The 25,826-nt window shown below is 41.7% G+C and overlaps 1 protein-coding gene across 1 annotated transcript in view; it reads right to left on the reverse strand.

Annotated features, from left to right (window-relative positions):
- Positions 1-3,704: 3,704 nt before the first annotated feature.
- The window catches only part of ssh1a (slingshot protein phosphatase 1a), a 28,940-nt gene continuing 6,818 nt past the window's right edge, over positions 3,705-25,826 (reverse strand). Inside the window, exons 3-15 of the mRNA XM_084727944.1 lie at positions 18,038-18,138; positions 14,241-14,305; positions 12,373-12,494; positions 11,397-11,465; positions 11,157-11,222; positions 10,657-10,851; positions 10,422-10,515; positions 9,669-9,797; positions 9,424-9,470; positions 9,161-9,307; positions 7,987-8,187; positions 7,223-7,895; positions 3,705-6,060 (exon numbers count right to left, since the gene is read on the reverse strand). Coding sequence (XP_084584070.1) covers positions 4,999-6,060; positions 7,223-7,895; positions 7,987-8,187; positions 9,161-9,307; positions 9,424-9,470; positions 9,669-9,797; positions 10,422-10,515; positions 10,657-10,851; positions 11,157-11,222; positions 11,397-11,465; positions 12,373-12,494; positions 14,241-14,305; positions 18,038-18,138 — 2,971 coding nt within the window. The 3' untranslated portion in view covers positions 3,705-4,998. The remainder of the gene's footprint in view (positions 6,061-7,222; positions 7,896-7,986; positions 8,188-9,160; positions 9,308-9,423; positions 9,471-9,668; positions 9,798-10,421; positions 10,516-10,656; positions 10,852-11,156; positions 11,223-11,396; positions 11,466-12,372; positions 12,495-14,240; positions 14,306-18,037; positions 18,139-25,826) is intronic.

Below are 25,826 nucleotides of genomic sequence, written 5' to 3' on the forward strand. Positions count from 1 at the left end.
TGGCACCCATTCAGTCCAATGAGAGTTGCTTGCCTGGAGCATAAGCAGAAAACGTTTTCTAGCTTCTTCCACAGACTGTGCACAGGAGTGTTTCCCCCCAACCCCTGTCCATGAGTTCCCGCTCTTTACATTCCCTTTTTAGGCTTGAGGAAGGTTTTTCAAATATAAAAACACAGTGGATTATAAATTCATAATAAAGAGAGTCATACGTGACCTTACTTGCAGTTTGAAGTGTCCTGTCAACTGTTTTACAGACGTCTGGGGGGGAATATTTTGCTGCAATAACAAGAGCGGCAACTGGGAAAACTTGGCGGCAAAGCGGAGCGACGATGCCTCATCTAGTTCTGTTATAAGTCTGTGGCAGCTGCCCACAGCTCCTTATAATTAGGAAGCATTATGAATGCCGTCATAGTGCACTATAGATCTGTGGATATTTAAGTTATCTTTAATATCTCTATCTCTTCGTTTGTGTGTGTGGATTAATGTGTTTTGAAGTGAGATTTTTGATATGTTACTGATAACATCTTCACCCCGTGTCCAAGTAGAAGACAGAGGGAATAGAACTGGATGTTATGGTCAATGACCAGTACAGATCTCAACTCTAGAGTAAATACAAGGAATGTCCTAATTTTTTCTGTTTCCCTTACACAACACTGTTTGCATACCGGTGTCATGGGCTGCACAGATACTACCTCACTCCAGGAACCCAGTTAAGATAAGTAGGAGATTGTAAAAGAGTCTGGGATAAATAGTCAGTAATTGTATCCAACCTGGACACGTCAACGAGTGTGGGAAATCATCTGAAAAATAGCTCAGACCCTTTTCTTTTGTTTCTCTCGGTCTCCACGGTAACATCCAAAACAGGATACGTCCTCAGATAATAAAACAAAAGTGGAGGCTCGGCGGCCAAGAATTCGCCGGGAGAAGAAGGGGAAGAGGGGCCGGCCCACACCCAGAGACGGAGGACTGTTGACAGACGGGCAGCGAGAAGTCCTCGTGTTCTTGTCACCCAGTGTTTTTGTGTTTGAAAAGGGCTGCAGGTCACTCTCAGTCCTGTCTAGACAAAAGACAATCTGTCTCTAATTCAAGATCATCATTAATTCAACGTGGGCTCCACAGGCTTCCTGCCACGCTGATGATGAGTTTTACAAAGCTCATTTAGTCCCTCTGCAATTAAATGTTTACAAGTTTACAGTAGTCAGACATATTTGTTTTCCAGTCCACATTTCATGTACTTACACACACACACACACACACACACACACACACACACACACACACACACACACACACACACACACACAAACAGAATGAAATACTTTATACACTCTTAGAAATGAGGGTTCCAACAGGGTTCTTCCTAACAGACTAAGGTGCTACACAGAACCAGAACTATTTGCTTGTGAAGAACAGTTTTCTGAAGAAAGGGTTCATCAAAGGTTCTTTCTAAGACAAAGGGTGCTATCAGGAAGAGACAAATGCAGCAGTCCAGGATCCAGTTTCCCCTACTGGATTACAGAAGAAATAAAGGTTCCAAAAGGGTTCTTCCTGGGGGGGCTAAGGTTCTACCGAGAACCGTTTGATTCTGAAAAACTTTTTTGAAGGATTCTTTGTAGGACTAAAGGTTCCACTAAGAACCCTTTTTGTTCAAAGAACCCTTTATGGAAAAACAAAGTTCTTCAAGGATTGTTGGGGATCCTTGAAGAACTTTTACATCAAAGGGTTCTTTGTATAAACAGGTTCTTGGTAGAATCCCCTGAGCGTCTTCTGGATAAAACCCTTGGAATATAAAAAAGGTTCTAGGTGAAGCCCCCTGGGTGTGTTCTAGATAAAACTCCTAGAATATGAAAGGGTTCTCAGTAGAACCCTCTGGATGTGTTGTAGGTAAAACCTCTAGAATATAAAAGGGCTCTTAGTAGAACGCCATTGTGTTCTAGATAAAACCCTTATAATATAAAAAGGTTCTTGGTGGAATCCCATGATTGTGTTCGAGTTAAAAGTCTCAAAATATAAAAAGGTTCTAGGTAGAACCCCCTGGATGGGTTCTAGATAAAACCCCTGGAATATAAAACCGTTCCTGGCAGAACCAGGCACTTTTATATTCCATAGGCTTAGCAGGTGGAAAGGTTCAAGAAAGGGTTTCCTGGTGGAACCATCACAACGTAGAAGGGTTGTAGGACTCTCTGAAAGGGTTCCACATGGAATCTTTATAAAAGGTTCCACAAGGAACCAAAACAAGTTCTCCTACTGGGACAAGCCAAAGAACCCTTTGTGGTTCTAATTGGGAACCTTTATTTCTAAGGGTGTCCACTCACACAAACAGCACTAAAGAACATCTTTCCCGCCTCACTGCTCCTCCTCCTCAGGCTCGACTGTACACAGAACCCACCATTCATTACACACACACGCACCGTCATATAGGAGGAACAAGAGCGTGTAACTTAAGTAATTCACTGATGTCATGCAAACAGTGACGGGAAGCCAACTGTTATATAACCTGGCTGTTAGAGAACGCCGCTCCTGCCAAAGCATACAGAAGACGAGGGCACGATGATGTAATTTCAGGATGCCGACACCATCGCGGTCGAGTCACTGCACAGATATTAACGCATGTTTCCTCGTTCAAGAAGGTCTTTAAACACATCATCTGTAACAGGATGATAATAACACGATGCATGGTGTCTTATGTAAAAGAAATGTTTATTTCCATAATGAACACATACAGTACATTATTTTGAACAACATAAAAAGTGCAATATGCATTCAAACTACAGCAATGTACAGTACAAAAGTTACTGCATACTTAAATATAAAAAGAAAATGGTTACAAAACGGTTAAGTAACCTATCGTGATCGTTGTCACGTCAGTGTGACAAAAGCTTTTCAAACTCACTGATGATATGAGCGTAAAAGCTTAACAGCTATGAGCCCGATGACTTAACTGAGTCTCTCTCGTTTCTCCCAAAAGGTGCAAAAAGATGTGACAGCATTTAAATACGTACATGATTGACAATACGGTTCACATATTTTGTACAGCTTCAATGGTGTTTCCAATTTGTCGAGACAGCCAAAGAACTTTGGTCTTTCACATTTCAAAAAGCACAAATGAGTTTAAAATGTTGGCAACCCTTGAGGATGAGCTGATTTAAGGTAAAGAAGGTTTACATGTGAAATGTTTAAAGGGATAGTTCAGAATATTTGAGGTAGGGTTGTATGAGGTACTTATCAATAGTGTTTTAGCCACCTTAAAAAAAGGTCCACTCAAAAAAAAAAACAAAAACAATATCAGCTGAAGTGTACATTATATTCAGAATAGTTTCACAGCTTTACTTTGCCGTCAGACAGGCATATCTGATGGGAAACCACTGTTATGTAGCCAAATATCGCTGTCTCAAAACCAACCAAACTCCATGGGCAAAATCAGTCATTTTACTCTGCATAACATGGGAGTTGCTGTCTCTTTAGTTAATCCTCTGATAGTTTGTGATATTGTGTGACTTCAGTGTTTTAAAAGAATAGTTCAGATTCAACAAATAACACACAGTAACACAAACAAACTTAACAGATCTAGGCAGCAGCAGACCAGCAGCTGCTGTGTTCTGCAAGGTAAAATTACTAATTTTGCCTATGGAGTTTGGTTGGTTTGGAGAGTGACATGTGGCTTAAATAGCACTGGTATCCTATCAGAAAAGGCTGTCTGAAAATATTTTATATATAGCATACACTTAAACTGATACTATTTTTTTTTTTACATGGAACTATTTGAAATGGCTGGAATACCTTTTGCTGCTGACCCTGTCCACAGCAGTGCATTGCTTAGCTTCGGTGCTGACACTCCTTTCTTCTTCTGACCCCCATTTTCAGCACCTCATACAGCCTCACATTAAATAATCCAAACTATCCCTTTAATGTTTTGTGTTCATCTCTTGCCAAAGCGTAGTTTAGCCTGGGAAAAAAAACCCTCACATATTATATAATTTGACTGCCATAAATCCTCAGTTCCTGTCACACTAGGCGTTTGTATTGTGATTTCAAGCCATGCAGCGTGACTCCTCTCATCCTCTCTGCTCTCCCATGAACATTGTAGGGAATGATGAGGTCAATAACATTACTGTAATGTTATTTTGGAAGATAGCTTGCTGTGTACCAGTATTCACTCAATAAAAAAAGCAGTGCAAAAGGAACAACAAACTCAGAAATGTTTTTGTTCTGTTTGTTGCAAACAGTGAGCAAGCCTCTGGCAAAACACAAGTCACAACCTTTTCTCTTCTCGTTCATCACATTCACTCACTCACAGACTGACATATAGTTAACGCATTAACACACGCCTCTCTGCATTAAAATGAGTTCACGACTGATCTCCTCACTTTAATTCGACGTCAGCAAATGAACTGAATGAAGCTCTAGCCCGGTGTTCGTCTGAGAAAGAGCTCCGTGAATGCAACATGAGGTAACCATTAATTTTACAACCCTCTAGCATCTAAAACATAAACTGTGCGGTAAACAACTCTACATTTATTAACACTTTGCTTTCTGTCGAGTTCATCAATGTAGGCTACCACTTTGTACCAGACAGGTAAAAATAATCTAAGTGCCGATGGATACCATGATTTGGTACATATCAGGTACTGTGAAGTTAAAGGTTATAGAGCGTCTCATACCCTCTCATCATCCTGCAGTCTAACACACAGCTCTGTGCCTCTGGTCTCATACGTAAGGCACTTGTTTGTCCATGAATCAAACCAAGTTAGAGGTGAACTGATGGCTTTACACGTTTGTCAGATACAGCAATATGACTTTCATCACCAAGGAAACGAAATGATTTAGTTTCATCACTGTGAACAGCAGTTTGAGAAACAATGTGGCAAAGGAGAGCGTAGACAACTCCTTATAACAACAGTTGGCATTTTTTTTGTTTTCATTTTGTTTGAATCGACTCTCCAGACCCACAGGGTGACGAATGACCGGGTGGAGTGTTTATAACCTCCTCTTGACGTGTCAGCTTCTGGGCTCACCTGGTAGCGCCCTCTCTGGAGTGTGCAGGTCCTTGCAGGGCCGGGCCAGAGCAGAGGCGGTGGGTGAGTCCCACTCCAGGCCGGGGTCCGGCTCGGGGGACAGCGAGAGGAGCAGTAGTGTTCCTGCGTCTGAGGAGCAGGCCGAGCACAGGTCCTCCGAGGAGAAGTTGAGGCTGCCCAACTTGGCCAGCGAGTTGGAGCGCTTCAGCCTCGAGGGCACGGTGAGGCCCGCCAGGCGCATGCGGGTCTCGATCTCCTGCGCCCTCTGACGCACGAGGCCGGGTTTCCCCCTCACGCTGCGCAGGCTGTCGCTGCTGGAGCTGCGCGTCAGGGTGGAGCCGTGAGGTGAAGATGTGGGCGTGAGCAACCCAGACCCCACCACCCCCAGCAAGGCTTCATTGGTCAGCGGCACCACCAGTGGCTCTAAACGCACTTGGCATGGTGTAGAAGATTTAGGGAAGTCATCCTCTTCATCTTCAGCGTGATAGAGGGTCTTTTTGGACCTCTGGCATGCATGCAGGGGCGAGTGCAGGCCCTCCTGGGACAAACCTGAAAGTCTCTCCAATCTCTCTGCACGCCGGCGGACCAGCCCAGACCTCTGCAGCTGCAGAAGGGTCTCCTGTTGTTGGCCGATGTAGCACGCCACAGCGGGCTTCTCTTCCTCCACATCCATCCTCATCAGCTCAGGGAGAGCATCTGAGGAAGATGAAGATTTACTTTTCAGACTCTCAGACTTTGCTTCTAATAAATCACCGTCGTCCTTCAGCTCCAATAAATGCACTGAGTCTCCTGGCTGCTCGTCTCTGTCGAGTGGAGCTGTGGGCGTGGAGGCAGCACACTTGGCACAGTCACACTGAGGGCCACAGGGGTGCAGCAGGGCCCCTGAACAGGGATGGGACAGTAGGAGTGAAGCACTTGGGACTTCAGGAGGACTGGAGTTAAGGCGAATTTTCAGGGGAGGAGAGTCTTCTTTCTGCTTGGATTTAGAATCCCTAAAAGACCGTATAGAGGCATCAGCTGGAGGAGTGATGGAGTAAGATCTTAGCTAAATGAAGAGTAAGAAAGAAAGAGAGAAATGTCAGAGGAAATGTGGTCATTTTTGCAAACTGGAGAATAACATTCATTCTTTTCATTCTAAAATCAGGGTTCAAACACATTTTTGATGTCAAAATTTCACACTTTTCCAGACTCCTCAGTTGATTTTTGACATCTGAGTACAAATAGCTGGATGCTGATATTGACAAATCAATTACTTCCACGCAGATAGTCGGATGATGCTCCACTGTTAAACATCTCTGCCCAAAGAGGAAGTAAACTAACATGTGCTACATATACTTGTAATATTGTCCCTTAACATAGTGTTTCCCAACCCTGGTCCTCAGGGACCCCCTGCCCTCAGGTGTGCTGGAGCAGGGAAACATCTATAACATGCAAGGCAGTGGGTCCCTGAGGACCAGGGTTGGGAAACACTGCCTTTACACACTGAATAAGTAATATTATATTATCATTCCCTGCATATTTTTGGTCTCTTCTATAAATAAGAACTGAAAATCAGTTTAAAGAAAAAGTCAAATAATTTGATTTTCACTTTTCACTTTGAGTGTGTCCTTGTTTATTATCTGTGTCCATGGAAACGAGGATGAACACAGCCATAAAGGTTTGGTTTCCTTATGCGGAAAAGATGGTCTGTTTACAATTCTGACAATAACCACATCACTGCATAATGCATGTTCAGACAAGCTTGGTATCTGGGCATTTGTGATGCTATGTATAAATGCAATTCAGATATATTGCTGCATTTTATTTTAAACTAATTTGGTGATGGATGTCTGGATTTGGAGCAGCAGGCTGTGATGTACAGGCGTAGATGCAGCTCTATAGGACTAGGATAGATGTTCAGTTGCACATCATAACTTCTTGCCTTTTTTTCGAGGACATTAAGATCACTCTGACTAATCACTCTCTCACACAGTGGTAAATATTTTTGCACTGGCTGCCTGCTCCAAAGGCCAGGAAAAACACTCTGCTTGTATGATCAATTGATTTTTAGGAATTCAGCATTTCATATAGTAGAAAACAGAATATGGCAAATAGTCTGAAAATACATAGTTTTTCAATACAATCAAATACAAAGTCAGTACCTGTCAAAATGCCATACTGTGTAGGAACCCTATTAAATGTAGGTTAATCACGTAGCTCAAACTTACATTAAGGTTTTGTGGAGTGGTCAAATGGTTGTTGTTGTTGGAGTTTTCATTTAGGGTTGCCAGGTCCATCCCGTTACCCTCCGTATCCACATCTTGTGTCTCCTCTCCTCCGCCTCCTTCCCCGCCCCCTCCATCATCGGGTTGCATGAGTACCTCCATCTCTGCTTCCTCCTTTTGCACCTCCTCCTCATCCTCCTCCTCCACTGTACTGAACTCCAGCCTCAGACGCAGCTCCTCCAGAGGCTCGGGGCACCGGGAGGTCGTTTGGGCAGCAGTTCCCTCTGCTGAGGGCCCGAAGTGGGAGAGTGGCAAGGCCTCATCGTCCAGCAGAGCGTCTCGCTCCACATCCTCGATTTCTATAAACACTTTCTCCATGCCGAGGAGGGGAGGGCCGCGCACCGGCGTTGATGGCTCACTGTCCAGCGCTGAGTCAGAGAGCCGGCGGAAATAGTAGTTGTTGTAGGCGGGGTCGATGTCCAATGAGACAGTCCTGCACGGCGAGGGACACGCAGCCCCCTTATCAGACAGTGCCTCCTCACAACAGGGAGACATCCCCGGCTCTGGAGTCAGGTGACCTCCCTCGTCCCCTCCACAGCACTGAGACAAGCCCTGCTGCCCCTCGACCATCTCACAGTCTGCGTCTGGATGCCACAGCTTGTTGTGACGCTGTTTACTAGAAATACACAAATGCAGAGCACAGAAATCAACAAACAGGTCTGCTGAGAAAGGACAACTGAAAACTGAACACACACACGGAGCTGTACCTAGCATCCAGGATGCCCTCGTACTCGGCCAGCTGCCTCATGAAACCTGGGTTGGGTCGTGTGATGCTTCTCTTTTGCTTGACAAAGTTGTAGGCCTTCTCTAGCGACCACCCGTACTCCTTCATGGCATAAGCAATGACTGTGGAGGCGGACCGACTGACACCCATCTTACAGTGAACGAGACACTTGGAGTGGTTCTTTCTGTGAGGGAGAATTTAAAACATCATAAAAACATAGATTAACTAAAAAAAATCTTCACCTCCCCCCAAAAACAAGCGTTTTCAAGAGATTTCAACTGCATCACAAGGTCTTTCTCAGTGCATGGAGCTTGTTCAGTTGTCATGGAGATAATTCAGGTGTAATCAAGTGACTTAAGGAAGGAGTTTTAGCCACATGGTAAAAAGTTGCTTTATGTGGGTGTTTGGGGGCCTGTGTGGTTAAATACTCCAGGAAAAGCTGATGTGTGGGCCTCAAGTTTAGAGTTTTTCAATCTCACTCTGTAATTAGTTACAGCATATTACAAAAACACACATTACCTTAAAGGGATCATTCAGATTTTTTGAAGAAGGTTTGTATGAGGTGGAATATTTTCACCGCTTTAATTTGCCATTAGACAGCATTTTCTGCTGGGAAACCACCGTTACATAAACCAAATATCACTCTCTCCAAATCAACCAGACTCCATGGGTGAAATTAGTCATTTTTACCAAGCAGAACATGGGAGCTGCTGATTCACTGCTGCCTCGATCAGTTAGTTTGTTTGTGTTATTGTGTGGCTTCTGTGTTTCAAAGGGTTAGTTCGGATTCACCAACGTGTACAAAATAACAAAAACAAACTAACAGATTGAGGCAGCAGTGGACCAGCATCTCCTGTCTCCTGCAAGGTAAAATTACTGACTTTACCAGTGGAGTCTGTTGGCTTTGGAGAGAACGATATTTGGTTTATATAAGGGCAGTTTCCCGTCGGTAGTAATCCAAACTGTACCTTTAAACACTTGCATCATAATTCTCTTCATAACTAAAAGTAGAAAAGTAATCTGATACCCAAAATACTACATAAATGTGTGAATGCAGATTTTAAAAATTTGCCAGGTGATTGTGCTGTGATGATGAGATGTTTTTACAAACTGATACATACATGGGCAACATGTTTTCTGTTCCACCAAGGACTCACTTTGCTTTGACAATGAAGTTGTACGTGTCATTCCAGTGAGCCAGCAGGTCAGTGGCGTCTTCATCATACACGCGTATGTTGTGATAACTGAATGTGCCTGGAAAGAAGTTGTCTATCTCCCGGGTAACGTTGAGGATATAGCCCACCCTGGGGAGGAAAGATAATGTTAACTCATCAACAACATTCCTTCTTGCTCAAATCATAGTGAAAATGTTTTTTTTTGTGCTGTTATCTTAGTTCCTCCATAATATAAAATAAATCACCCTGACTCTTGCAGCTCCTCCAAATTAGATGCATTCCATTCGGATCCCTACAAACAAATGAGGGAAAATACCGTTTAGACTTAGTATATTTTCACTCTGTGTTATTTCTCCAAAAACAATAATTTCACAGGGAAGAAGACCTCCTTTGGGAGGGAAAGACAATTGTTTTATCTCAGTCATTCACAGGAAACATAAGATGTAAGAGACATTTTGATGGATGTTATAGACACTATCAGTTGTCTCACCAGGTAGACGTGTTCAAAGATGAGAGTGGCTTTGTCCATCTGGCCCAGGATCAGCAGCATCTCATTGTCGATGAACTCCTTGTACTCCTTCAGGTTACAGTTCATGTGTTGTTCCAACTCTGTACGGATCTACAAAAAAAAAAAAGATACACAATAAGTTGATTTTTGTCAGTCACTGTTAAGGCCAAGTAGTGGAGCGTGATACCTTTAAGGTGTTGCCCGAAATAATCCAGTACAAAGTGGTATCAAAATGTCTCCAGTCAAATGATACCTGCATTCAATCCTTTTTGTACGCAGATAGGAAAAAAAAACTACCATTTGTATGGATTTGCTTGCAGCCAATCACCGCAACCCTTCTTTGATTTAATCTGATGCATGATTGGTCCACTTCCACAGCATCTACAACACACGTTTCCACAGCATGTCCCAATGCCACCAAAAATTCCAGAGCGTGGCTGTATTACAGACCTATGGCATCATATGTACAGTTTTTAATACACATTTTACTAATTGAAACACCTTTAAAATGTATTTATGCTTCCATTCACATGATGGGTCTCGAATTAAGTAAAAAAAAAAAAAAAAAAGTTATCTCAATGATTAGCGCTGGGTGTCGTTTAAAAAATCATGATAACAGGACCAATACCAGTACCCTTAAAGTGATATTGATACCAATAGAGTACTTAATTTGATAGGTTTTATGTTGTATGTTTTATTTCTGTTTGTGTATCTGCGTGCTGCTGTATGTTTTACCTGTTTGCATGTGACGTTCTCGAGGTCCTGGCAGGTCATGATGCTTCTGAGTTTGGCTTTAATAAGGCACTCTGTCCTCTCTCTCTCTGAAGGCCTGCCAAAGATCAAGTCTCATAAAAATCTCTCTCACACAATAGCACCTTAAATGTCATGCTATTTCAACAACAGATGCAGCGGTGATTAATGACTGTCTTTACATAAAGAATCTGATTCAGGTTGGTTTGTGTTTACTGACTTGTCGACAAACATGGGTGGCGAGTCCGGCCGCGTGGTCTCCAGGTCCTTCATGGCGTTCCACTCGTTGATGCAGCTCTGGTCTGAGGCGATGCAGCTCTCGTAGTAGCCCATCCAGGTGAGAGCCATGCCTCCAGGGAAGTAATTATACCTGCGTGACACCTCACATACCTTGTGCAGCACCTGCAGGGCTGACCTAGATTGTGGTTGGTTGGAAAGATGAAAGGTCAAAGTTTAGATGATTTAAGTAAGTCTGATTTTGTGTGATATATCAGTAAAAATAATCACATTAGTGGAGTGCTAACAATCTTTAAAGGCTCTGTGCAATTCTCTGCACATGCATCTTCATGTCAGCAGGTGGCAGACTGAATCAGCACTGCCTCAACCTGCCTCAGTGCAGCAGAGTGGCACATGTGTTCATCAGGAGATTTATTGTGGTGTGTCATGACGTTAGATTTTTTCAGACAGCCATTGTGGCTCCAGAGGTTGTTTATTACTCACCACATCGCCTGCACCGACACGGGTTTGAAGACGTGAGTCCGACCTGCCGTGTTCACAGTAAAGCCCCTGAGGAGCAAACAAAACAGATGGTCATCGCCTGAGCACCACGGAGCTCTGTGTGTATCCTTTTCACCCCAAGTGTCAGGTGTAGACACAGTGTTGGGCAAAAAGTAGGGAGATATTTCTGCAGCTGTGTTCTCTGTGCGAACAGCAGGGGTCACGCTGACAGAGAGAACTCACCCGTCTCCATCCAGATGGATCTTTGTGTCACTCCACAGAGGTAGCACCATGCCGATCGAACAGCTTTTGCTGGCAGAGGAGAAAGAAGATTAAATACCAGAAAGCTCATGTGCAAAGTCGATTTTCCGCACCTCTTTTGCTACAATTGCTACATTACAGGAAAACAAGAAATGGCAGGATTTGGAAAAAAAGGAAACAAACTACTGTAAAAAACAACAATCTGTGCAAAATATAGTGCTTTTATAGCAGCTCCAGTTTGTGGCAGAGCTCTGTGGGTGAGTGTTGTTCACATTCATACATATGAAGCTGAGCGCAAGGTCAATCAGGAAGGCTATCCTCAAGCCTCATTCACTCACAGCTCTCTCCCTTTAGTCTCTCTTCCCAGTTATTTTCAGTCAGCTGACTATGGGCATTCACTATTTCAGTTCACCAACCAGTTTTAGCCACAGTCTCCCTCAGCCAATCATGTTGTTGCCATCAAACTTTAAATCCGTTCTCCTCTGCTGCTGTCAGCTGTCATTTCAGAGTGGAAATGTTGCAAATGCTCAATCATCATCAATTATCTCTGATCAAAAGGCTGCCACTGCTACAACTACTGCTGCTATACCAAGGCCAAGCTTAGTCGCGACCCTCCTTTACCCCATTCACCTCCAGTTGTTCGTATCCAGTGCCCTAATTGAGTTCATCACATGAACTCACATGAACTCACACTCACGGCTTCACTGGAGTCTAATCTCCAAAGATTTTTCACATTTCTCATCTCGACTGTTCACATGTCACTTAAATATATTTTGCTCGGTCAGAATGAAGTCTCTCCTGATTGAAACACATTTGTATTTTCCAAACAGTTCATACATCATGTCTATTAGTAACATCAATTCATAACTGGAACTCTGTTAGCTTGTAACAGATCGCCAGCTGTCTGGTAAACAATGATCATAACCCCAACACACACACACAGAGGGCTTACACTTACCAGTCTTTGCTGGTAAAATCGATTCCCAGTAGGATGTTCTCCTCTGTGTCTTGTCGCCCACTGGTGTACACCACCACCATGTACCGCACACGGTCTGACCATGCACTCTCCAGCCGCACCGCCTGCACGGGGTGAAAACAACTAACTTTAACCTCAAAAGTCATGTATCGGTTTAAGCGTAACTTCAGTATTTTTCAATCTGAACCCTAGATGTTTTTGTCTAAGTGACTGAAGTGGAACAACAAATTTTAACACTGGTCCAGTATTAAGCGAGACTGCCGCAGCCATCAGCTGCAAAACATTCTGCAATGTCGTGCTTTTAGAGAATTGCAAATCGGCAAAGTATGTTTACTAAAAGATCTTTTTTGATTTTATTTGATTTATTTAGCACATATAAAAAACATAAACAAAACAATATAAATAGTAACAAGAATATGCAAGGGAGGCTAAAAGCCTACAAGACTTGGCATGGCTCTCCCCCAGTTGCTACGTGAAGCACTTTGGGCTGCATGTTTGTATGAAAGGTGCTATATAAATAAAGCTGAGTTACAAACTGGAGCAAATCAAAATGCAAATACAGCTACTGATTATGAATTTGAGTCCAAATATTTAAGATTCAGACTCAGATTGATATTGTAAGTGTCCATCATGATGGGAAGAATCCTTACACAGATGCACCTTTTTGTTTTGTTCAACCAGAAAAAGACAATTCATTGCTCTCATTAAAGACACCAGATTCCATTCACAGAAACAGTAATATCATCATTATAAAACAATCTTCATTCAAACTCAATAAATACAAAATAAAACTCGCCAAACCATAACAGTTTGTCTTTCCACTGCTCAAATAGCCACCATCTCTGGTTTGGCTAAAATAAATCCTTCATTCACTTTAATTCAACAGTGAGCTTTATTTTGTTTTGTCGACTGTAAATGAAATGTGTTTTACATTGACTGTTTCTGTAAATGGAGTCTGATCGCGAGAATGCTAATTCAGTACAATTTTGATTAAACAAAAAGGATCTTACTCCTTAACAAAATCATGATGTTGTCTGTCACTTCTTAAAACAATCTGAGCCTGTCAGTGACAGAACAAACACTTTTAGTTGACGTTCTTTGATGATGTGCCGTTGCGCTGCTGCCAATAAGGATTGCATTGCACGGCTGCAGCGTTTTCCCACAATGCTGTCCCCATTAGTCACTTAGACTCAAAAACATATAGTAGTGCCAAACAAAATACAGTTAATTGCTGAAGTATTTAAGGAAGCGTTTCTCTGAAATGGAATTATTTTAGCATGAAAATGCTTTAAGTATGTTTAATAAAAATACTTATATAAATCTAACATATGTGGGTTATGCCATACTTAATTCACATAAATCTCATGTGGAAAGTTTGTGATTACCATGCCCCCGTTTACATAAGCACAGAAAGTCTGATTGTACACAACAGCAAATTCCTCAGAGATCTGAGAGTCCTGCTAAATTCTGTGTCCAACAAACTGTCACAGCTGGATGTGCAAAGAAAACTGGAGTTTGATGTAATAGGGTAACTGAGTCCTCAGGATGTGTGAGAACACAGAGCTGGTAAACATAAAATGAAATAACTCAACTTCACACTAACGCATACACATACACACACACACACACACACACCATGGAAACATTTGGTAATGCTCTCCTGAGTGCGTTCAAACCTGCTCTCATGAGCTGGTAATTACAGTGAACAAATAAGAGTCTTAAGTACACAATAAAATGCATTCTGGAGGCTTTGCTATGCCAGGTTGTTAGTCACTGGCCTGTATATGTACGTGTGTGTGTGTATGCATGTTTTTGTTTTGAAGTATGCATATACTTATGTCGTCTCTCACCAGTTTGATTCTGTCCTCTGAGCGAAGAATGTTGATCATCACCTGCAGATGTTGAGGTAAGTCGCCTGTTGAAGAGGATCAGAAAGAAAAATGATCCATGACGAACAGTGGCTGATTATAAATCTGCCTCGTCATGCACACTGACACATTTTGACATGAGACAGAAGATTCAAACAAGTTAAAGCCTGCTTCACTTTGACAATACAGATTAAGAATATTAATGAGAACATAATGCATACTGGGACATGATGTGCGTATGTAAGTGAAGGCATTGCCAGTGAAGTGAGGTGAAGTTACACTGCTCCCTAGTGTTTAAAGTCTTCCCCCGGGAGACAATGACATAAAACCTGTTCAGCAATCCTTTATTAGCTGACGTGTGTTCATTGAAGAGAAATGAACTGGCAATAAATTATCCATCTTTGTAAGCGCTAATTTATCTGCCACAAAACCACAAATAAAAGGCTCATCTTTTTTCATTTTACACCTCAGTACTCTCTGTGCCAAGTCTGATGTAACACATGTCAGTGAAGCTGGATAATAAAAACAGGGTGTGGGGATTGACCAGCAGCTTTTCAAAAGTAGAAACCGACTGAAAGCCAACTCCATTGAAATATGTCACCACAGGTGGACAAATCATGTCACCCTGACTGGTTTTAATTGCAGCTATTGGCAAGAAACAGGTAGCGCCAACCCTATGCCTGATCACAATCTCTTTGCACCTTGCTGACAGCCGCATGTCTCTTTAATGAAATCACAGTGAAAACATTGTATTAGCACCCCTACAACATGAGATCACTTATATCTGGGTCTTATCTTAACATAATGCGTCTTTTTTTGTTTACACATTTTATGTCAAACTTGTAAAACGCATGAAAACAACAGTCTAATACAGGTAACATTTCACCTGAAGGGGTGTGGGTAAGACTGACATGACACCTGTGGTGAACATGAAGAACTCTTTGTGAGTGTTTATGATATCCAAACTATGTCAACTTTGCAATAAAATTTACAGAACTGAATGTTTGACCAAATGTCAATATATAAAACAGCAGTCATAAAGATTCATAAAGATTCATAAAGATTCAGCTGTCATCTTATGCACACCCCTTCCATTAAAGTGTTACCCTGATTACATAAATCCCATTGAAGGTAAAGGAAAAAGGGAGGACAAACTCAAATTTCCCTGACAAATTACCTGACAGTGTACCTGATTTACAGCACGATACACAAACAAATCAAATATGATTAAAGATGATAAGATTTCAATAACTATATACATACTTTCAATGTATCATAATGTTCCTCCATTGAGTTATTGTTTGAACATGCTGGCCTCTTTAAACCTGTTTTGCCAATATTTGATGAATAACATGAACACTATAAGTTCACTGCCCATAGCGGCTATGTTGTGTGTTTTTTGATAGTTCTGATGGATCCAAGTGGATCAAACTGTTTAGAGAGTCAAGTGAGTTCATGGGTCTGTGGCAGCCAAGTTGGCATCTGTTCTGAATAACAACAGCTGCGAGAAACTAGACACAGAAACATAAATATATCAACAGACAATTATGTATCATGTGTCCATCTTGGTGTGAGAGGTTCAAACCAGTTCAACAGATAGCCTGAACTAACACCACTGATTTTCAGGTCTGATATAAGCTACAGTTTATTAGTGGAGATTCACTGATTCCCCCACAATGAAACAGATCAACTGTATGTAAAAGGAGACTAACATAAAATGTTATAAACATCATAGCTCTGGCCAGCAAACATAAGTATGGCTTCACAGATTAGAGTATGATTTCCATAGAACTGCCTGATGGGAACAGAAGATATGTGAATCATATTTAAGTGACTGATTGTAGGATACCACTTCATAGAGCAGGAATACCTCTATCAAGGACTTTGCAAAAGTCACCTCACATCTTTTTTTGAAGGTCGCAGTTCCTGGGAAATGATCCAACTATTTCCTCAGTCTAATGTTTTCTGAGAACAAAGCAGGACCAGCAAATATGTGGGTTACCTGACAAAGTGGCTGGTAGAGTGGACAGAGCTGCCAACCAAAGTCCATGACTGGCCAAACGGCCTGGCAGCATTTTTTGCTGTTGGCTGGTGTTGAGTTCCCATCATGCAAGTGGACTGTCAGGTCAGTCTTATGTATTTAAAGTGGGGGTTCCCAAACTTTTTCAGCCAGACCCAAAAGAGAAATCTGGTGAATCCCTGACCCAAACTTACAAAAATACATCATGAATTGACATAATAACTGTGTTTATAAACTGATAAAGTACACAACAAATCATACATTTACTATGTACATGAAATGTATTCATTTTATTATAAAATAGGGTAACATTAAGTTTCTCACAACCTCATAATGAACTTGCACTGTATATTGAAATGATAGAGGGCTTTTAATTTGAAATGGAAACAGGACATGTTGAGTTTGTATTAACAGCATAATGCACTAACTTTAACAGGGCAAATGAGAGCAGAGAAAAACAAAGCTTCAAACTAAACTGAGTGTAGTGATAGCCCACATTCCCATCATGCCTAGTGCTGGACTGAGTAGTTTGTTAAGCTGCTGTTACATGTGCCAAAATGCTGACGTATGCTCCTTTTCCGTACATGTTCTGGCTTAGCTTGACTCTGTGTGTCAGCCCAGCATGTCAGTTTTTTCCAATAAATTTCCTACGAACTCTTTACGACTCCTACATGGCTGAAAACAAAAATGAAACAGTACAATTAAGCAGATTCCTGAAAGTACAAACAGCAACACAGGAAAGACACTAAACCTCACACCTCAGAGATTCAGTTAGAAGCTACAAAAGAACTGAGAGCTCATTGTTTGCCACACATAGATTTTATTTAAATTAACAGCCAACCACATATATTTGGTGACCCATTTAGCGTTTTTATTTTTTTTATCCTTCAAAATAAGAATGCAACCCACAGTCTCCATTCACTCTACCCAGCACTGTTAAATATGACTCTGCACTCTACCTCCCTCACCTGATTGCTACAGACAGTTGCACACCCTCTGCACAGAAACACAGAGAGCGTGTCCTGCTTAATATATACGCCTGCTTAGTCATTTGTTTTGTAAAACCTGGTTGATTTTGATGTCATTCAGTGCCATGCTGGTTTATATTGTTTTGATATACTCTGTCATTAACAACAAGCCTCTGCTGGCTCATCTGCTGTTGTGAAAATTGGGTTTGTTCTGCAACTTTATAAAACATACAGCTGACAAAGAAAGTCAACACATAGGACACATACAGGGAGAGAAAAATAGAGGGAGGTTGGTGAGTCAAGTCCTGATGTGTGTGTGAGCATGGAAAAGAGAAGGGAGAAAGGGAAAAGCAAGGCGAGCTTTAAGGTTGAAGGTTGCTTCAGTAAAATTCATCTAATAAACTATAAAACAAAGGGAATGCTGAGTATAGTTACCTACTCTCACCTTATGTACCCTTTAAAGCTCAGTCAGAAAAAGAGGACAGATGAGGTAATACAAACAATGAGAGCCTCTTTTAATCGTGAACAGAAGTTTTGCTTACAGTGCTACCATGAACTGGATTTAAACACTAATCTGCCTAAGCTATACGTCTGGAACATGCTTATCAACGAGGCAGCCTGCATCCTCCTCACCTCAACTACAAACATCTGCTGCAGTGTTAAGGAGTGCAACACCTTAACTCATCGCGCCAATTCTCTACATGTCTGACGGCGGGATTAAAGAGACAGTTTGGGTAAATGATGTGGGTAACAAAGTGTGTTTTTTGTGTGTCATGACTTGTGGTGCTCACCTGCATGTTTGTGGTGAGGATGTGCTTTCTGGCCCTGGTGACTGCTCCCCTGCTGCAGGAAGAGAGCAGCACCTTTCACCATGAAGAAGCTCTCACTCAGGCTGAAAAAAACAAATGGGACAGAGGAGTTAAAAGCATTAAAACATAGACGCTATACGTCAGACGCCGCGCTGCAAAGCAACAGGTCCACATAATCGTGCCAACAGCTTGTTCGTTGGACAGCCAGGCTGGGAAGTGGGACACAAGACAGATGAAATATTCAGGTTTAAAAGGACAGTTGAGTTCAGTAGACACAGCCAACTAGATGAGCATAAATCATGTTTGCCTGCTGCCGGTGATTTACCTCCACAGCTGAGTGGAAAAGCCCCGCTGCCACGTTACAGGGGCAGAACTCAGGTCTGCAGCAGCCATGAATCAAGCTTTGATCCTGAGTGCTTATCTGTCTCTTTTCTGCCGCATGGGCTGCACTTAGATTTGACTTGTCAGGTTTCTGCTGCCTCGTTGTAATGCAACACAGACCTGAATAATTGACCTAACTGCAGTTGTTTGTGGCTGTTTTATAATGACCGAAACACAGCAATTACCTGTTCACACACCTACCTGTAAAATTAACTTTTTTAGGTTAGGCTTAGAAGCTGTCAACAGATGACATAAGTAAGGAACTGCAATAAAGAAGGAGTGAGGTGTTTCCTTCAGGCTGAATTCTGTCATTCCATTTCAGTGAAATACAATGTGCGCACATTCATAAATCTACCTGGCAGCAAAGTGGAACGCGTACACCTTGTTTTCTGTGTGTGCAGTCTGCCAAACCAGGACATCATTAGGAAAATACAGAAGTGATGAGTGACAGGAACAAAACAAACTCCACACAGGTACTTAAGACATACCTGTCTCTAATTACAGCTCCAACATCAATGTATTGGTATAGTGTCAGTACTTCTCACTAATGTCAGCTTAAAAGAGCAAAACTGCAGTCAGTCTCATATTTTTACTGATAACATGATTTTTCAGTGAAAGCATAATCTGTTTTGTACCTACTAGGGATGTTAACCAGACTGTGACAATATCTACTGCGATAAAAAATTATTAATTATTTTATTGATTTGATTTGATTTTAAAAAAGGACTGGTACTGATTTGTGTATTATTTTTGTTTTGTAGTGGTACATATATAATTCAAACATTAATTGCCAAAGAAAATTCATTTTAAGTTTTTATGCATGCTTAGGTTATGGCTGACTAGTTTTGTTTTGTTTTACTACAGAAGGAAAAGCAGAAGTACTTTAAGTTTACATCAGATTTATCATTTAATAGATTTAAAGAACATTTTTTTCAAGTCACCTTTTTTTTGTTTTTTAATTCTGCATGAAACACAGTATTGTGGACATTTTACTGTGGTATTACCACACCTTAGGTTTTTGGTATTTTTACATCCCTACCATCTTCAGTTTGTACTACTGTAACACTACAAACATCAGTATTGCCAAGTACCATTATTAAGTGGGAAAATGATGATAACTGATACTGAAGTGTGTGTTTACTAAGCCTAGCCAAACTGCTAATGTGATCTTCACAAAAATTATTGACCAAATGCCTTCAGTTTAAACAGGTATTAATAAAAGTGCTTCATCTAAAGGACACCAGCAACAACAACAACTTTTACTGTCACATTTTTATATCCTGCTCTGAAAATGTTCCCTCTCTCAGCTCTCTCTGATCAGACTTTCAAAACCCACATACAGAAGAGCAGGCCGAGGCCAAACAGATGATTTTGTGGGAACAATGGACTCCGTTTTATGCACCTCGCAATAAATTCCCTCCGCCCCCAGCAACACCACAGAAAAAAAGTTCTACAGTGACAAAGCATGGGGGTGGACACTTCTCAACAAGAGCTTTTGTCTCACTTTGGTGGATTTTGGTTTCTGTCTGTCCTCTGTTTGAGATTTATGATGCTGTCAGGAGGGTCTACTGTCAGGGAATGATGGATAATATGAAGGCTACAGCCTCATTACTGCTCAGTCGTGTGTACAAATCTCTGCTGCTCATTTTTCCTACTTCAACTAGTAACTTAACTTTAAGTCCACAGGTCTTAGACCGTGATACCTGATAACTTCCCAGACTGCACTTTGGTGAAATCTGAGGATGTGCGAAACTTGTCCTTATGTGTAAATCAAGAGCTGTCCCACTGCTTTACAGGCTGTACTCAGACATCCTAATTAAACAGCCTCAGCTCCACTGTCTCTTGCCCCACGGCACCCTGCTATCAGCTTCTCCACAAACACTAGGGCTAAAAATCCATCTACTATCAAAGCAAACAAAGTCTATGACAGAAGAGCTTGCCAGATAGCCTCAATGATTCCACATGATTACAACCTACAGCACCTATAGCTCCTTTACAGACAAGAGAGGCAAAGAATGCCAACACATCAGGTCATACAGAGGAAGAGTCGAAGGAATATCACTGATAGAGTCAGTGATTTGTCCACCACTAAATCTCCGCTTCCACTTTGCGGTAACTTATTTTTGACTGATTCGGTTTACTGTTCTGAAATTACAGCATAGTATCTATTGCAACCAACAAGCTTTTACACTGAACTAATACATTAATGGAGCAATATGTAACACCCTAGTGTTCAAGAGTGAGTACTGCAGTCCAAATAGCAAACTGGAACCATGGACAGTATATTCAGTAGGTTGCAGCCCCACTTAATATACAGTTTCAACCATACTTATATGGTTGGTAGCAGGTTACAGGGACACTAAACCTACACGAGCATGAGGCAAACGCAACAAGCAACAACAAGTCCTGCACTGTAAGTTGATCAGTTATTTATAACCCTGTAAACCTTCTGTCGATATATAAAGCTAAGCCTAGAAAAAAAATGTATTACTAAAAAACCCATTGCTCTGAAATGACAAAATCTGGAGTTTGAGTTCATTTAGTGAATATTCAATACTTATTTTAACTCTATGAGAAGTGAATAAACATGAAATGGGCAACAAAAACAGATGTTCCACTCTAGAAATTTCAAACTGGCTGTAGCTTTGTTGTCGTAGAGGACAGTATTTCAAGATGCATGATTCCTTAATCATCATCTGATGACATATCATGGTAATTTTATGATTTGGTACAGTAAATATACTACATATGTTTCCTTTAAAAGTTACAACAATATAACAGCAATGATCTAAAGTTTGGTTTCAAAACACAACCACTGAGTCTAGAGCAGGAATTCCAAAGTGGCTGATCTTAAATCTCATCAGTGGAGGACCTTGTTCCCACCAGTTCAAACCTCATTAACTCACATGCGGTTTATCTCACTCTGGGTCAACACGGCGTTCTCCACGAAGTATGGCAGCATCTTCATCATGGCCTCCTGAATGGGTTCTACAACCAGATGCATCCTGTCGTCCGGGATGAAACACCCAGGCGAGCTACCTCCTCTTCATCAGCCTCCAGAAACAGTGAAGCAGCAAAGTGCAAAACAGGAGGAAGACCGACGGTTTTAAATCTTGGTCCACCACTTTTGAGTGACAGACTGACTGACTGACAGCCTGCGCTCATCTGTGCCGCTCAGTGAAAAAGTGCCGTCTGTTCAGACGCCACACCCTCTTGTTTCCTCCTCCTCCTCCTCCTCCCTCATCTGAGCGTCTCTGTGTGTGAGAGCAACTCAGACTCCTGCCTGCCTGGAGGGACCTACTGCAGTCTCCACCCGCTGCCTCAGGCACGCACAACTGTGCTTGTCTCCTCCGTCCCTCTGTCTGTTTGGTCTGTGTCACACTCTTTTACAGTATACTGAAGGTAACATGTCTGCATCCATAAGAAAGAGAGTAAATGTCATTCATGATAAACACTTAAACTTTCCTCAAGAGACACAAAGTCAATTGTTTACTTTTCAAAAAACATGTGAGCAAAAAACCCCTGACGGTCACAGAGTGAATCCAGTAGAATTCAAGAGATTGATTTCTCCGTCTTTCAGCATAAATTTTTTACTTTCCTCATCCATCAAGTCTGACTCAGTGCAAAGCCAACAGGTTTCCTCTTTAGCCAATGCAAAGTATGTCCACTTCCAGGATCTCATGTTGCTGTCCAACAGAAACCATCTCTCCAAAACCAACTGAGAGTGTCCTTTTCTTTCTCTGTCTTCCAGGGTAAAAGCACAAGATCACTTGCTCAGTTGGAGGAAGACAAAAAAAAGTAGCCACAGGAATTTTGGCCAAAACTTCCTAATGGGACGTCTCCATGTGCATGCAACCTTAAGGGTCAACAGAATCCAAGGTAGTGCCTCCAGGGAGCTTAACACACGGGCCAAGCATTGGTGGAAAAGGGCAGTGAGAGCTGGCAAGCTCCCAAAACTCCCAAATCTCATTATACCCAGGCTTGCAAGGGAGGGATTATCTTGTCTCTCTCCTTCAAGTGGCCAGCACTAGCTGTCACTCACTCAGATGTACAAACAAACCACAGTATGTTAGATTATTACAGAGTAGGACTGCAACTAACAGTTATTTTCACAGTCAATTAACCTGCTGATTATTTTCTTGATTAATCGATTAGTTGTTGGATTAGTTGAGAGGGAAGAATAGAGTCTGTGCACTAGATAATGGGACTAGGACTATCACAATGACAATACTTCAGTGCCGATTCTATATGTAAAGCAATTCTTAAATACTGCAATTAAATAGCACAATTTATTGCTTTTTTTTCTTTTTCAAAACTAGACCACAGGAAAAAGTTGAATCATACACTTCCAGAGACTGTATATCATGAGTCATAAATGCTCCGAGGAACTACCACCATGTGATGTTTGGGCACAAGCCCTTCTTCAGACACAAGGGCTTGTGTGGGCTTAAACATTATCCAGTGTGCAGGCTCTATTTTTACTTTTTTGACACGTACTCCTGTCCGGCACCTAGTATTATTACCTCGGATTAGTATTATGTTTAATGTAATGGTGAAAAAAGTTGATCCGTGTTTTCTAAGGCCCAAGATGGCATCCTAAAAGGTCTTGTTTTGTCCATAACCCAAAGATATTCAGTTTACTGTCATAGAGCAGTCAAGAAACCAGTAAATAATCATATTTAAAGAGCTGATATCAGAGAATTATTTTCTTAAAAAATTACTAAAACCAATTAATTGATTATCAAAAAGGCTGGGGATTAATTTAATAGGTGACAACTAATCGATTGATCATCAAAGCTCTATTAGAGAGTACAACAGGTTAAGGAGGACATATCCTTTGTGTCTAACGAATCTGCAGCAACAGTGAAAATTATTTTCAGATGCATGGAAAGGAAAGGAAAATACAGAAATGGAATTAAATGAAATATAATAATGCAATGGCAATCCAAAAGAACTGTTTAAATTGAGCCGGCAGATTGGGCTCTGGGTTGAAAGCTAATATAGGCTTTAACTTTCTTTCTTACTTTCTCTCTCCCTCACTAAGCAAACCCCTACACATGCACAAAGAAGTAGCACGACTCTGTTAATCTGGGAGGATCTGCTGACAGACATTAACAATAGCTGGGCGACACAGATAACAAGATAGCCCTCCTATTCTCCTCGTCAATAGGAGAACGTCTGTAACACCTGGTCATTAGCAAACACTGAACTCTACAAGCTGACGTAGGCTGAGTCGTGTTCCAGAGCAGGTGGAAACTTGGACAGCTCGATGTGTCAGGTGCATATAGAAGTGGAGGGACCTGATTGGGTACAGGAACTTCCTCTGCATATGAGGTTAAGCTTCAGCAGCAGCAGGCACAAATGATGGCATGTCACAGAGTTAAGGTATACTTTGTTGCTGCAGCAGTAGCCAGATGGATGGATGAACAGGGCCAAACAAGACCAGATGTCCGCTAAGCCACTGCTCTGAATCACCTGGTGTACCGGTATGTGAGAGAGGTTGGATTACACCGAGGACTCACTACAAAAAGGCTACACAGAGGCAGTAACCAGACTGGTTTATTCATGGTCTCAGAGTGTTTAGCACACACCGACACAATGAGGAAAAAAGGCCTCCTCTTGGGGCTGCCAGTTGCATAATGCTGGCATTTTCTCACTTACTGCACTGAAAGGGGTTAGAGAGAGACAGGGAGGTGCAGGACAGGGAGGAACAAACGTCCTCAGGTGTCAAGTGGAGACATGGAGGGCCAGAGCAGGACACAAATGACATCATCTGGTTACTGAGGAAAGGTTAACCACCAATAACAATCCAGAGATGGTGCTTCTGCTGTTGTTTGTCTGCCTATATGTTTCTCCCATCCTATCACAGCATTTAAATCACAACCAGTCTTAAGAGAGAAAAGTGTTGCAGTTTAAAGGACAAGATTTTTTGGCAACTGGTGTTTGCAGATTGCAAACAAATTGAGTCAATCTCCCCATCTAAGTGTGTTAGAGAGATAAAGATGTTGTGATCCCACTTTTTCCTTCCTAATACTGATTCCGATACCTGAATTTTGCATATCGGCCAGTATCAAGTACCGATCCGATGCATCTGATGCATTAAAAAAAATCACAAAGCAGGAAGTTAAGATTGAAATAACAGTACTTGTATTTGAAGTTCAATAACAATGGTTATGTTCAATATATAAAAGGGGTACCCATGGTAAAGTTAATCGTGAGCCACTCAGGTTTGCAGCATCGACCTCAGCTTCGCTGAAACACTCTTAAACTCCTGGAGAAACTCAGAATAGGAAATACACAATGCACCGGATTATTCCTCCTCCTGACACAGACTCCAACGACCTTCTGCTTACCGAGAGCTGGCTAACATACAAGGAACATAGCAATGTGATCTGATGCTGAGGTAAAGTTGGTGTTTCTCTGCTCCGCTGACCATAAAATGTGGCATACGGAGTGCATTATGTATTCAGTGCGTATAGACTTGCGTACCTGCCAGTATCCGATGTTGCATTTTAGCCAGTGTCAGAGGCATTTTGCGATACTGGAATCAGAACAACCCTGAGGAAAAGTAGCGCAAAAAGCCATGCCTTTCACCAGTGTTTGGTTTGTCCCTTCTATTACATTTCTGTCATATTCTGCCAATAAACACCCATAAATCTTACACACTTGACTTCACATTGGAAGCAGGAGCATTCCAGTATATTTTTCTGTGAAGCTAATAATCTGCCGATCCTTCACCTTACCCTACATGCTGAGTCCCTCCTCCTCATTCCAAACACTGTACCCCATATCTTCATGCAAACACACGCAGAAACGCACATTTTTGTCCAATTCTTGCCCAACTCTGCTGTGCACAAAGTGTTACAATGATATCATTCCTTGGTTCAGTGCCACGGACACCTGCATGATATTTACATTGGCCCCTATCAACCCTTTGGACTTGTCATCGTTATCAAGGGCAGCCGGTAACAGCAAACGCAGGTACTCCCTCTTGGCAGGCGTAGAGCTGTCCATCAACAGATGTACTTATCTATCTAGTGTTACTAGATCAGTACACCCTGATCTTTAAAGAAATATGTCTGTCAAATAAAAACATCTTAATACGCCATAATATTATAAAACATGAATTTACTAGCAATTTAATTGCATAACGTGGCCTACCGGCCCACAAAAATGGGAGCAATCTCAGGGCAAGATAGGACTTGCATCATACATAGATCATTTTCACACATATGCGTTGCTTGGGGACATTGGTGTTGTATAACAGAAAAGAACCTACACTCTTAGAATGACATATTTGATTATCTCAGGGTCATGAGTGTTCTGCTTCTAGTTAACAGATTACTCAAAGTGAAGTTTTCAGCTACAAAGATCATCATAAATCTCATAA

Source organism: Lutjanus erythropterus, chromosome 10 (genome assembly GCF_056507025.1).
Source record: "Lutjanus erythropterus isolate fLutEry1 chromosome 10, fLutEry1.hap2, whole genome shotgun sequence".
NCBI classification, from domain to species: domain Eukaryota; kingdom Metazoa; phylum Chordata; class Actinopteri; order Lutjaniformes; family Lutjanidae; genus Lutjanus; species Lutjanus erythropterus.